The sequence below is a fragment of the Phyllostomus discolor genome, chromosome 8, assembly GCF_004126475.2.
Source record: "Phyllostomus discolor isolate MPI-MPIP mPhyDis1 chromosome 8, mPhyDis1.pri.v3, whole genome shotgun sequence".
Taxonomy (NCBI): domain Eukaryota; kingdom Metazoa; phylum Chordata; class Mammalia; order Chiroptera; family Phyllostomidae; genus Phyllostomus; species Phyllostomus discolor.
The window spans coordinates 59347712-59362818 of NC_040910.2; the positions used below are offsets into that span (position 1 = coordinate 59347712).

The 15107-nt window shown below is 41.6% G+C and overlaps 1 protein-coding gene across 1 annotated transcript; it reads left to right on the forward strand.

Moving 5' to 3' along the window:
* The first annotated feature begins 2775 nt into the window (after nt 1–2775).
* On the forward strand, nt 2776–7694 carry LOC114503925 (olfactory receptor 1G1-like). Its single transcript, XM_036034503.1, has 2 exons — nt 2776–2973; nt 6746–7694. Exon 2 carries the CDS (start codon nt 6750–6752, stop codon nt 7692–7694), a length of 945 nt encoding a protein of 314 aa, XP_035890396.1. The 5' UTR covers nt 2776–2973; nt 6746–6749.
* Nucleotides 7695–15107: the final 7413 nt, after the last annotated feature.

Consider the following 15107-nt stretch of genomic DNA (forward strand, 5'->3'; position numbering starts at 1 on the left):
GGAAGCAACCTAAGTGCCCCTCAGTAAATGAATGGATCAATAAACTATGGTACATTTACACAATGGAATGAAATGCAGCAGAAAGAAAGAAGGAGCTCCTACCCTTTGCAACAGCGTGGATGGAACTGGAGAGCAGTATGCTAAGTGAAGTAAGCCAGGCAGTAAAAGACAAATACTCACCTTTAAGTGGAACCTAATCAACAAAACAAACAAGCAAGCAAAATATCACCAGAAACATTGAAATTAAAAAATGAACTTACAGACCAGAGGGGAGAGGGGAGGGGATAATGGGGGCAGGGAAAGGATGAAGGGTTTACAGGAACAAGTATAAAGGACACACGGACAAAAACTAGGGGGAGGGTGGTAATGGAAGGGAAGTGGGGAGGGATGGGTGGGTGGGCTGGAATGGGAGTGAAAGGGAGAAAACTGTACTTGAACTATGATTAAAATAAAATTTTTTAAAAAAGGACACATGGGCCAAAACAAGGTGGGGTGGAAACAGAAGAGTGAGGTGGGGATGGCTAGGGTGGTGGGGAGGAGTGGGGGGAAATGGCAGAAAACTGTACTTGAAAAAAAAAATAAATTCAAAAGTATTTAATAAAATAAAATAAAATAAAAACTGGAAACTCAAATATATATAGATATATTACCAGAGACATTGAAATTAAGAGCAATCTGAAAGTAACCAGAGGGGTGTGTGAGGGGATAAAGTAGTGGTGGGGAGAAGGGTTTTCAGGAATAACTGTAAAGGACACATGGACAGAACCAAGAGAGGGTGGGATCAGGGGTCGGTAGTGGGGATGGCTGCAGTTGCGGGGAGGTGGTGGAGGGAGCTCTCTGTACTTGAACAACAATGAAAGAAGAAAAAAAGAAAAATAATAATAAAATCATCTCTTTTTTCTTGAGAATGGCTCTTTTATTCTAGTTTCATTACATGTTTAGTAATTTTTATTTACTTACTTATTTTTTTGATGTCTAATAATTTTTATTGATTCCTAGACATTTGAATATTGTATTATGGAAACTTTGGATTTTGGGTTTTTTCTTCAAAAAATCTTGGGGTTTTGTTGGTATACTTGTTCATTTCAGCAGGCACAAAACTTGGCTGAAATCAAAGTAAAAACTCTTTCTTTGTGGCAATCACTCAAATCTCAGTTTAATTCTTTATCCTTAGCTGGACTCCATTTCATACATGAGTGATTCAGGGGTCATAAGGTGAGGAAACTTGGGCTGGAAGAATTTAAGAAACTTGCACAGGTTCACCCAGCTAGAATTCAATCCCAGCTTCCTGACTCCAGGCTTTAGGTAACTTATGATCTTTTGTCACCATGCTATACCTCTCCAGATATAGGACTGAAAAACAAAGATAAAAGGGCCTTGGAGAGGCCGGTATGATCAAACTGTGGAAACGTGATTGAATTTGAGCTCTCTTTATGTTTTATTTCTGCAGATTCTAAGCAAAGAGGAAGTGGTATAGAAAGGACTTGGCACAGATCATTTTTCTCATTCCAACACCTGCATTACTCTCTTCCCAGTTTCTGTCCATCCAGCTGTCCCAGTTGCCATTCCACTGTGGTGACTGAATTCTGAGTATCAAATACTACAGTTCCAAGTCATGCTTTATGTCTTATAGGACCAGTTCACTCTTTTCCTTTTGCTCATGGTAGAAAAAAAGATTAATTTAGACTTCTTTTAGCATGGAATTATGTGGTTATTGTGTTGAATAAAATGCAATAATACATTTTAACCCTTAGGTTACTGATTTAAGGGTATATCATGCCAGCACTTCTAGAACACACAAGAAAGTGGCCAGTGTCCTGAGGAGACCCAAGAATAACCCACATTCCCAAGTTGGTGGGTCCCACATTCTGTGCTTCTTTATTCTCTGTATCCTTGGTTAGATGAACTTGGAGTAGAAGGGCACTTATGCGGCCATTCCTCCAAGACTAAAAAAGAGATTTCATTTGCTGAGTGTCTTTTAGCTTTCACCCACCCCATAGATCCGTCCATGAAACACCTGCAAGGACAAGAGTCAGCTTGCTGACACCTGCCATGATGAGGAACACCCTGATCCTACTCCCGATCTGCCCAGACCCAAAGGCTACATATTGTACATGTAGGGCTGTATCAACAAAGCTTCAACCTGGACTAGGATTATTATGTCAAGAAGACAAGATGGTAAAGTACTGTCTGAGCCAACAGTATGGCTCGCTTCATCTGGCCCTTTCCATGTGCTGCAGGCCTCTGTCTGTGCCTCCCTGAAAAGTCCCTGGAAGATGCCACAAGGCTAAATGAATTGACCAAAACAATTTAGCTGCTTTTCTGGTGAATGAACTGCTAGCATCCCACTGGGACCAGAGAAGTGTCATAGGTCCCTAACTCATTAGCCTCTCTTGGACCAGCTCACAGCAGGGACGCTACACTGTGCTCTCAGTCCCCTTGGGTTTTGGGTACCTCATAGAATTAATTATTTTTGATTTAACAGATCTTGAGAATGGCCCAACCTACAGCTAAGAATAGCAGAATTTTCATTCCCAGGACATTCGTGAAATTACAAGAATGCCTTTTGTCATGGGTTGTATGAGCAAATAAAAGAGGCAGACACTAACAGCCTATTCTGACATACATAGAAATGGAATGCTACCTGGCTGTTGTTCAGCTCTGTTTGGTGTTCTGTGAATGTAACTTCCCAGGTTGACATCTACTGGTATGATCACAATCTTAACCCAGAGCTCTCATCCTTTTTGCTCAGAATAGACAAAAATAAGTTGTCTAATACTATGAGGCCAAAGGTGGAATTTGAACAGGTGCAGTGATGGCAAGAGTCATTATTCAACACATTCAGAGCAAGATGCCTATTTCCTTTTAGTGCCTTTAAACAGAGTTCCCATCACCTTCTTCTGGTCATCCACTGCCAGAGAGATGTGTATGAAGTAAACAGAAACACCCTCAGCAACTGGCAAGAACAACCAGGTAAGGACTAGGATACATGATACATGACTCCATTTTGCTTCTTTTTTCTTCCTCTTTTTCCTTTGCCCATCCTACCCTATGCTCAACTGGGATCCTACCTTTCACAAATACTCCTATTCCAACAGTGATAATATTGTGCTGCTTGAGTGACCAAAAGAGGCAGAAGCTCATGTCCATAAAATCTTACAGGCAATGAGAGACACATGCTATCAAGAGAACAGAGTTCAGGAATCAACAGTGACTTCTCTTCAAATAATTCCACAGTGATTCCTTTCAACCTCCAGCCTTTGCAAGAGAAACACGCACTCACACAGATGCACTCACACAGATGCACAAAACGTGAACAGCACACTCATGGCCTCACACTGCATTAAGAGATTAAAAGGATGTGACTGCAACCAAACAAATTTCTCTCCTATTTATGAATTCTCTAGGAGAGAGAGGTTGTTTTATTCTGCATTCTTTTATTTGTACATCTTAAATTTATTTTTCAATAAGTGGTATACTCACATAGCTGAAACTTCTCACTATATTGTACACCTAAAACTAATATAAACAATATAAGATGGTATATACCAACCTACTTTTTAGAAAAACACAATGTGAGAAAAAATGTACTAAAAACTACACATGAAAATCTCCCTCCCTCTACCACATCTCATCCACCCAGTCGCCATACATCTAACAAGTAATCACCATTACTGGCTTCCTGTTTACTCTCAAAAATTTTTATTGTTTACTTTGTTATGGTTGTCCCCACTTTTTCTCTACTTGTCCACTTCTACCCAGCTTCTTGTCTCCCCACCTTACGCCATTCCCACACCATTGTCCATGTCCATGGGTCCTGCATATATGTTCTTTGACTAATTGTTAACAAACACATTAATCAACAAAATGTATATTAGTTTGGGAGGTGCCATTAAAATGTTTATGTTTGAAACAAGTATGGAATAGGAACAGGAACAAATATTTCCAAATACGGGAATGTCCTAAGCACTCAGTTCCCCAGCAACACCTTCTTCCCTCTGTTTTTACCCTGCTGACTTTCACTTCTTCCCTCTAGATGATTCCTTCCTCAGCAGTGGGAAACACAGATTCTCTAAATTTCATTTCCATTTTCAAACTGAACCTGAATCAAGGAAGCATCCAAGTGAAGTTCACCAAAAATTACGATTGACCACATAAAATTTATGTGTTAAAACAGCACACAGCTAATATAACATGTAAGCGAAAATTTATTTTGAGTGGTAAGAGTTATAGTTTATGAGAAGCCTGGGAAATGCCCCTTTCCCCATAGGAAAAGGAAGGACACTGCATTGGATGAGTTTGATGTTTTGATAAAGTACTTTGTATTCATAATGGGAAACATGGCCTAAAAGTTGGGACTAAACTGTAGCAGAGAAAGAAAGGAGGACGTGAGGTCTCTGTTCTGTGACCCAGGGAGCTAAGAAGAAAGCTGGTGGGGGAATTAGGGCCAAGGTTTCTGTGTCTGTTGAGCCAGAAGTCAAGAGACAAGGTTGAGGAGAGTGGAGACTCTTAAGCCTTTTGATCTGCCTTAGTCAATAGACCTGTCCTGAGTGAGGGAGAGGTGAGGGTCAGCTTTGGGCAGTGGAAAAGACAACAGCTCTTGAGGCCAGGAAATACAGAAGTGATTGTATTCATAAGGGCCATTGGGAGAGGTCAACCAATGCAGCCATGTACTGAACCCCACTAATCCATCCACTATACCAAGAGCTAGCTCTACAAGGTATGGAGAATACAAAGTCTGATGAACACAGGCCCTGAGCAGTGTGGAGACCCTTGGGAGAACATGGGGGAGACACCATCTATTATGATGATATCTGGGCCAGTTGCACACAGTCGGTGATCTTGGGGATTTTAGCTGCCAGCACACAAGGTATGGAGATTTATGAAGACCATGTGGAGGGTGGAGAGCATGGGTCTTGGAACTAAATGACTGAGACTAGATCCACTTCTGCCCATGCTGGATGTGACTTAGGGTTAGTGATCATCCATTTTTCTATTGTGGGTAATGTTCTTTACTTATTATTAAATAATTAATAAATTAACAATTTATTGATTGTTTATTAATTATTAATTATTTACTTAAATTATTAATGATTCCTTTAAGAAAATTTATTCTTTCTATAATGCATGTTAAACTTAGCTTTTCACCTTTTTTGCCTGCTTTTTTTACTTTGTGTGTGACCTTTCCCATTGAAAAGAGAAAATTTTAATTTAATTTGATGATGCCATATTTCTTTTCCATTATTGTTCTTTCCATGATTTTTAATTATAAAGGCCACCCTTGTCCTGATATCAAATAACTATTGTGCTTTAATTTCTCTTGGTCACTTTACAGTTATATCTGCAGATATAATGCTTAATTACCTGAAATTTATTCAGCAAACGCTGTGAGGAATGAATCTAAATTAATTTTCTGCAAAAAATGAACTAGCTAGTCCCAGCACCATTTGTTCAATCCGCCTCCCCCTTCCTACCATTTGGCAATGCTGCCTTCAGCAGAACAAAACCTGATGTATACTGTGCTCTGTTTCTGGGCTTCCTATTTTTGCCTTTGGTGAAGTTTTTAATGAGAGGGGGAGCAGCATGCAACATGCCCTGGAGTGTATACAGACAAGAAGAAGACAGTTTGGTGAGAGATATCTGTGGTCAGTGAGTGAATATGACACAAGATGCCATTGTCACTAGGGAGTGGTCATTTCAGGAGGTGCAACTAGGGCTGACAGATTCATAGGACATATTTTACTTTGGAGGGAAACAATTAGCTCAGGGTGGGGGACTGAATCTGTGGGCCAATTCCTCAGCCGAATCACTGTTCCATTCCGAGAATTTGACCTACAAAGAGTACATTTGGTTTTTTGACACCTTTATGTCTCTGTAACCATGTTTTCTACATATTCCTATGTCCAGGACTCCATTAAATCAAAGCTACATGTGAGCCTACTAATAAAAAGCTTCAGGCTGTTTCCTATGCCCAATGTTACCTCTATCCAACTTGACCATCTTTTCTTTCTATTCTAATAGAGTTTTTTATTCACATACTGGACACTCACGAAGTATCTATGTTGTATCAGGCTCATGGTTAATGCTTCATTTCAAAGATGAACAAGAGAGACAATTTCTCTGCCTACTCTCAAGGTGCTCACTCCAGTGACAGTGTGGAGGAACAAACAAATAAGTCAATAGTCACCATTCAGAGGGACACCTGCTGTGATTAGGAAGGCAGAAGGGTATGAGGGGCATGAACCTGAGTTTGTTGTAAGAGGATGAGTCTGAGAAGGCTTCTTAAAAGAAGTAGCATCTAAGCTAATGACCCAAGTTTAGCTAGATGGATGAATGAGAGATGGAAGACTATTTCAGCTGAAGGAAACAAGATGGGCAGAGTCTTAGGATGGATTAATGTCAAAATGTACACATGAATACCACAAGAGTTATGCCAACAAACACCTCCAGCCTAGCTCTGATATGTGTGCATTAGGTTGATGCTTATATAATAAATTAAAACAAAAATCTCTCTCCTATTAAAAACAAATCTTTGGCTTCTCATGGCATCAAACACAGAAACTTGCAAATATTCCATTGAACTATGTGAAACTGCCATTTTTATAGGTCCCAAGCAGTTAAATATTCAATATTTCATGATTCCATCTCATACAAGAAGATCAACATTGGCATGTTGAGTAAGTTTCAGAGTTCACAATCCAGGGCTTGCCAATCTCATTCAGTTATCTTCACTTTCGACTTACAGATAAATGGGATGGCAAAACCTAAGCAGCATCTCCGAATTTTTCCTCCTGGGACTCTCAGAGCAGCCAGAGCAACAGGAGGTCCTCTTTGGGCTCTTCCTGTCCATGTACATGGTCACAGTGGCAGGCAACCTCCTCATCATCCTGGCCATCATCACTGATGCTCAACTCCACACACCTATGTACTTCTTCCTGGTCAACCTCTCCCTCACTGACACTGGTCTTGTGTCCACTACAGTCCCCAAGATGCTGGCAAACATATGGATCCAGAATCAGGTCATCTCTTATGCAGGTTGTCTATCACAACTATATTTTTTTATACTGTTTGGGATACTGGAGGCATTGCTCTTAGCAGTCATGGCCTATGACCGCTATGTGGCCATATGCCACCCACTCCATTACACTATGGTCATGAGCTCTGGGCTCTGTGTCCTCCTAGTGTCTGCATCCTGGATCATGAGTGCCTTTTGCTCCCTCCTACACACACTGTTGATGAACAGCCTGTCCTTCTGTGCAGAGCACAAGATCCCACACTTCTTTTGTGACATCAACCCTCTTCTGAGATTGTCCTGCACAGACCCCTTCATCAATGAACTGGTAATCTTCAGCATCGGAGGTGTCACGGGCCTGGTGTGTGTGCTTAGCCTGATTATCTCTTACACATACGTTTTCTTCACAATCTGGAAGATCCCCTCCACTCAGGGGAAGCAGAAAGCCCTTTCTACCTGCAGCTCTCATCTCTCTGTGGTCTCTCTATTCTTTGGGACTACCTCTTGTGTTTATTTTAGTCCACCCTCAACCCACTCAGCACCAAAGGGTGCAGTTGTGTCAGTGATGTATGGAGCAGTAACTCCAATGCTGAACCCTTTTATCTATAGCTTGAGGAACAGAGACATCAAGTCTTCCCTGAGAAAGCTAATTTGGATTAGGAAAAATTATCCCCCTTGGTAGTAGTGACTTGACATCCAGTATGGGGGTGTCCCCTCAGGTGTACTCCCCACCAGTAAGCAGTGAGAAGCAAGAGAGGGAGAGAAAGTGGAAACCTGCTTCTAGGACTTGTGATCTGAACTTGAAATTTTCATTCCTAGCCTATAAGAGTGCATCAGAACAAACCCATTTTCACATCAATATCTCTAGCTAAAGTTCCTAAAACCATAATGTTTTAAAGTCATAGCTATCCTGGTATGTAATTGTAATAAAAGAGGTGCTTGAAAAGGTTTGGAACCACAGGGAGCAATTCATGACCACCAGGAACATCTGGTTGTGCTGTTGAGTGTGGCCAAGAATAAAGTCCAGAGAAAGATAGCTTTCCCGCCCCCCATCACTGTGACTTTTGTTACTTGGATCCCTATCAACTGTGCCTTTCATACTTGGACTCCATGTGTGTGCCACCCCAATGCCAAAAGAACAGAAGCTAAGTCTGAGAAGGCTTTGATGGAGTACTTTTTAAATTTTATTTTAATTATTTTTCAAGTACAATTTTCTATCTTTTACTCCCAAACCTGGCCCACCCACCCAGCCCTCCCCTTCTCCCTCCCATTTCCACCCACCCCTAGTTTTTGTCCATGTGTCCTTTATATTTGTTCCTGTAATCCCTTCCCCTTCTCCCCTGATATTCCCCTGAAATGTCCTCTCCTCTCCCCTCTGAAGACTGTCAGCCGGTTCTCTATTTCAGTGTCTTTGGTTATATTTTGTTTGTTTCTTTCTTTTGTTGATTAGGTTCCTTTTAAAGGTGAGATCATATGGTATTTGTCTTTCATCACTTTGATGGAATATTTAGATAGGCCTGCTGCCATATTTTACCAACCATCTGAGAACCCCATCACTATTAGCATTTTCAATGTCATGTGAAAATCTTCATTTTTATTTTTGGGGAAACTTTTCCAAGTCAATTTTACCTTTGCTTCACCAATACTTACCACTTGGCATTAGGCCTGGTACCCTTAATATGTTCTATACACCACTGGCATGATTGCAATCATGCCAAGGGACCATGGCATGTCCCAAGACAGAATGGTTTTATAGATAGTTCATAATTTCTTACCTCAGTGATTGACACCCCCTCCTAGAAGTTCTCCAGTCCCCAGTCTCTCCCCATTTCACCTATTCTGCACACCACGATCAGGCTGATCTCCAAGGAATATGGTTACTTATAGCACCATGACTCCCATCCTATTAGAAGACGCCAGTAGCTCTCTACTGCTGGCAGAATAAAATTCAAACTATTCTCCCTATTGTTTGGGTCCACCATCTCCAGTTCACAACTTTTGTGTCCACAGTTAACCCACTCTATCCTATATTTCTCCCAAGATCAACTCAGGCCAATATTTTCATAATGAATTGATTATTATTGATGGTTACCAAAAAGCTACATCACCAAAAGCTGTTGGAAAGATGAGTCAGTAAAAGTTGGGGGCAATGTATATACAATAAGGTATACCATGGCCAACTAGATTCTATAAGAAAATGAAAGGCTCCTACTGAGTGCTATTTTTCATTCTTGTCTATTTCCCTTTAAGAATCTGGTTGCACACTATAGTGACATAGGTTGTGATTACTGCACATATCTCACCAGTGGAAGTCAGCTGTGGATAGCCAGCTCACCTGCTCCCTACTTACCTTAAAGTAAGCTCACACACACCTTCTGACAATAACAAGTAGTGCAGCAAAGCAGTAGACAGCACTGGCTCAGACATAGACTGAAGCAAGTTCAAATCTTGGCCTTACCACTTTCAAGCTGCATGAACCTAGGAAATTACTTAACCTTTCAAAGCAAGTATAACCTACCTTATCATGTTGTTGGGAAGTAGACTTTGAGTAAAATATGTAAAACATTCTTGTGATGATTGCAATATGCATGTAAGCAGGTAAATGGTTTATTCCTAGTATGTAGTATACCTTCAATAAATGTCAGCTATTGTAGTGGTAGTCCTTGCTAAAATCAAAACTGAGCAGCAGCAGATCATGTGAATTCACTCTCGAAACTGCTGATAAGGAATTGCCTGTTCCTGCACTCTAAAACCAGAAGGGATCCTGTACTTAAATCATTTTTTTGGAGAACATGTTGGGGCTTAAGATAGGATCATTCACTTTCCAGGGCCCATGTGCTGGGAAGATTTCAGTCTACCTTTGAAACCATGCTTACTGCACACTTAAATTTAAAGTAAAAATCGTCCACTTCACTTAAAATGCACAGGTTTGCACCATCCCATATGCATCTCTCACTATTGAAAGTAATATTCACTGATCATTTTAGTTTTACTTTATAACTTGAACAGTATTTACATTTTATATCTGAGTTTCCCCGTAATGACACAATTTGTACATTTGTCATTATTGTACTTTCTGAGATGTGCCAACACTCCCTGACTTCATAGTTTTGTCAGAGATTGCATGACTACACTGCTTAAGGATTAATTCCAATTTTTGAATAGTATAAATAATCATTCCAACAACCATTACTTTTTATGTGACTTGTTCTCCTAGCCTACATTCCTAAAAATAAATATGTTATATGTACTTATGGAGAGTTTACAGCTCATGTTCTATACTACCAAATTGTTATCAAAATGTAAGTATCTCCCCAAGGTTGCATCAACTGTTTCATTCTGTTACTCAGTTTACTAGCAGCAAATTTACTAGCATTTCACTATATTTACTTCATAAATATATAATCACACAAAATAATTATTGGTAAGGGTGGTAATTTTCCCATAAGCATTGAAAACTGAAAATTATTTTCATCATCTAGTGTTACAACAAATTTTCTATATTAGTACCCACTCACCAGAGGATTTATAAATAGAGACTTTTATTAATGAAGTATACAGTGTCCTCATGTCAAATTTGAAGAACCATTCTTTCTTTTCATAAAAGTTGTATTTAAGGTGTAATACATGATAATTAATAGATATGGGCAAAGTAAAGTCATCACCACAGGCAAGTTAATTAACATATCAATCTCACATAATCACCTTTTTTTCCTCTGGTGTGAGTATGTGAAACCTATTCTCTTAGAAAATTACCAGTTTACAGCACAGTATTACTAACTGCAGTCCTCGTGCTATATGTTAGATCCCTAAAACTTACAAAGCTGGAATTTTGAAACCTTTGACCAATATCTGCCTGTTTCCCTCACCTCCCTGCCCTGGTAACCACCATTCTACTCCCTGCTTCTGTGAATTTCACCTGTGCTCAGACCTAGTGAAGCCCCCAAACCCCACTGTTCATGGCATCAGAGGACCCCAGGCCAGTGGAAACACTGTCATTACACAATGAGCAGAAATGTGCAGGGAAATTTCCACTCCGGCCACAGCTGAAATCAGAAGAATGGCTCAGCAGTATGTGAGTCTGCACATTGGCTCTGTCTGCTGTAATCTACTTCACAGAGTTGTGGTGAGGATGGATAGGGACTCTGAGCTGCATGGTCCTTAGCACATCCCTGTGTCTGTAACAAGCACTCATAAAAATGTGACCAGTTGGTACCTTAATGTCTTGTTGAACTTCTATTTAACATCTTAATGAATCCTAGTTCATTAATAATCTTCACAGCAATGTTCTGTGATAGAAGTCATATTTATTTCACAGATGAGGAAATGGAGGTCCAGAAGGGTGCAGCAGCTTGTACAAATTCAAATAACTCATAATCATACAATCAAGTCTGTCTACAGTGCATTTCTGACTGCATCAGGCTTCCTGGTGGGAGAGAAGAGAACACTGTCTCTTTGGGCATGGGGGATGTGGAACTCCTGGTGGGTACAGGACTTGGGGGAACACACTCCTCCACCTTTCCCCATCTTCTGTTTTTGAATCTGAAGCCTTCATGAGACCTCTCCATCTCGAAGGGCCTGACCTAGAGAATCATATTGGTAGGCAGCCCCTAGGTGGCCTTCTAGCTCCATAGAGCTCTTTACCGCCCCTTCAGGCATCATCAAAGGAGCCCTGGAGACACAGTTCCAGGCCACCCCAACTAACAAGGCCCTGAAGGGTAGGCACCACATCGCTGAAAACCCATAGGGACCTGGGCTTGAGGAAGGCTTCTCCCTCTGGTCTCTCTCCTGGCCTCTCCTCCACCCCACCTCATTCTCAGGCCTAAGGCAAGTCTGGAAATTAGCTTGTTCCTGTGGGAAGGCCCTGCATGGGGCTGGTCTCTGCCAAAGCAAAGCCCTGCCTTAGGGAACCTGTCTCTGGTCTCAATTGCCCTTCTGGCTTCCTGGGGGACTTGGGGGATGAGGACAATCCTACAGGCCTCAGCAACCCATGATTAAGGGAACTTACATCATCTGCCAGAACTACCTGTCATAATGCCTGGGGGAGAGGTAAGGCCTCTTTAAAGAAAGTCCAAATGCCAGCACATGTAAGACATTGTTGCTATATTCAGGAAGGCCTGGAGTTGTTTACAAAACATCTTGGATGACTTCTGCCTGTCTCTTCTTTCCTGAGAGGGATAATTTCTGAGACACCCCCCAGGGGACAACACCTAGTGACTAGGGCCCTGGGCTAAAGATGAAATCAACTTGTTTTTCCTCATTTTCCTCTATACAACTGCATTCTTTCTGAGTAGATAATTGAGTCTGCACAGCTCCTCATCTTCTTTCCTGAAGAGGACTCCCTGGCTTCTCCACCCATGCCAGGGTGAGTATTCTCAGGGGCCCATCCACTGCTCTCCTGCTGCCATCGGCTCACACTCACCTCCACACAGGGCGCAGCTAATTTCTCTGTAAAAGAGAGCTTTTGGGGGAAACTTGTGGGGTGATAACACAGAGGTTTGCATCGTTCTGGCCCCTGTGCCCATGCTCCTCTTCCCAGATGAAGCCATACTGCCCTCTGGTACACTTAGGAGAGAATGCAAGGGGATTTGCTGAGCCTAGTTCACTACTGGTTCCTGACGCTGACTTCATCAGGCAGCCTGGAGCCTGCACTGTAGTCACAGCCTTGCTGAGCTTTTTCATCTCTGGAGTAGAGAGGACTGGGGTGCAGTTCCAGAGTAGGAAGCTGCCCTAGCTCCATGAGGAGAACTTGGGCTCATTACAAAGCCCCGAGAATGGTGATACAAAAGGACTCCTGATGATGGCATCACGGTGACCCCGTCAACACTCTGAATGTCTCTGGTCAATCAGGGGTCATCCCAGAATCCCACTGATTTCAAGCAAGCTGTGTTTCTGGCCATGCTAGGATTGGCTGCAGCTGTTTGCTGCTCTTCTCTGCCTGGTTATAACTCATTTGTCTGGAGGTGTACTCCTCCTGAGGGCCTTATTCTCTGGGTGCTTTACACAGAAAGAAACATACTGGTGTGTGGATGTTACATGCCTTGCCTGTTCCTTCAGAACCAGGAGAGCTGTAGTCCTTGCAGCAGCCTTGCACTTGCCTTTATCCCTCTACTAAGTCACAGTGATTCATAAAAGTCTAGCTCTAATTCATTATGTTCACACAAAGTCTTCCATGACTACTCCATTCATACTAGATAGAGCTTTCCCTCTCTGATATCCTATGGACACTTAAACCATCATTTATTTGTTTGAGAAATATTGACTACCTACTATGTGTGAAGTTTTATGGTAAGGACTGATATTGGAAAAACTGAGTCAGTCTTACAAAGACATAGAGGAGATATGCTTTTTAGAGTAGTGACTTAGTTAGAAGGTAGACAGTGATAAGTCCCCTGAAATAATGTGTAGTTGTAGCAGAGGGAGGGAGGGAGAAGTGAAGGAGGAGGGTGGGAGGGTAGAGAGAAAGAGAGAGAGACCCTCTTGAGATGGAATATTTCCACAAAGAAGTCATTCAGCAGCTAGTATTTGAGTCAATTGGTGTCTAGGAGTTGGAAGGAGGCCTATGCAGGAAGAGAAAACAGCATGAATAAAGGGGTAAAAGTTGAGGGGTCATCATCTAATGCTTGTGTGCAAATGGACCCTAAAGGGAAAACAGAAAGTAGTTAATTGCTTTTTAATATAATAATATATGTAAAGAGCTGATGTCTATCCATTGACTTGTCAATTGGCAAGGCATTTATCTCTTTTCAGTGATGACCAGGCCTGAGGAGGATCCTTCCACCATCTCAGCAATCGGGTGCTCTTGGAATGTTAAGGCCCTTTTAAAGATCACCAGGTCCACCTTTTTATGCACTGAGCACAGACCCTCATCACTGTTCCCTTTTGTTAGAGTCACAGACTCCAGCTGCATCCCATCTTCTGAAGCCAGTGTATTGCCTGCAGGGAAATATCATTACTCTTAGTGAACATGTAGTTCTGCTTATTCCATGGACAATAAAGATAAGTGTACAGTAATTTATTTTGACCAAGAGTTTATTATAAGATATGAAAATCTTAGCTCAGTCTGGCTCTGTATGTATGCACTTACTTCATTGGAGAACCTCTCCTTAGAGCATTGGAGGAACCTCTCCTCTCCACCTACTGTGCCCAAGTGAAGGACAAGTGCAAGGCTAGTGACTTTGCAATGCAAAAAAGGAAGTGCCCCTAGCAGGAAGCCACCCATAGGTCATGTTACAATTTTAACTTGCAATGCAATAGCAGATACTATAAAAAGAAACATTATTTTATAAAGCTGTCATTCAAAGTCCAGTGTAAAGGCTTCATTAACAGGAACAACACTGGGAATTTACTGACCAAGGGATTTTGCATTTGCATTTGAGAGTATGTCCCTCACCTAGGAGGAATGAACTTGACTAGAGGGTCTGATATCCACAGTCATGGAGACCTTTTCCCTAATTCTTGCCACACCTTTTTCATCTTCAATATTCCTGAGAGTCTTGAAACAAGGTTAGTTTTTTTAATGCCTTGTAGTTTTTCTGGAAATATCATTAATTTTTATTTTGAATTCTGTTTGTTGCTTTGGGCTAAGCTCTCAGAGGAAAATGGGGAAATCCTCTCAATCTTACTGCAGTCAAAGAGGAAGTCAGCTTCTATCTTAACTTATTTTTCCCAAGTATTCTGACCCTTACAATAGGGACAGTATGGAAGGGAGAAGGTGATGTTGGTTTGGGGCATCTCAGCTGAGAGTAGAATATAGGCTTTGGGGTGATGGGAGGTCGGTGAGTGAGATGTGGTCAGGGGTGGGGGAACATCATCAGCTGGAGAGCTGGGGACTATTCAGGGAGTTCTGGACACAGGTGCTGTAAAATGCTTACGTTGTGTAGTACTGATGGATCGCCCTGGCTGGCGTAGCTCAGTGGATTGAGCGCGGACTGGGAACCAAAGTGTCCCAGGTTCGATTCCCAGCCAGGGTACATGCCTGGGTTGCAGGCCATAACCCCCAGCAACCACACATTGATGTTTCTCTCTTTCTCTGTCTATCTCCCTCCCTTCCCCTCTAAAAATAAAAACAAATAAAATCTTTAAAAAAAAAGTA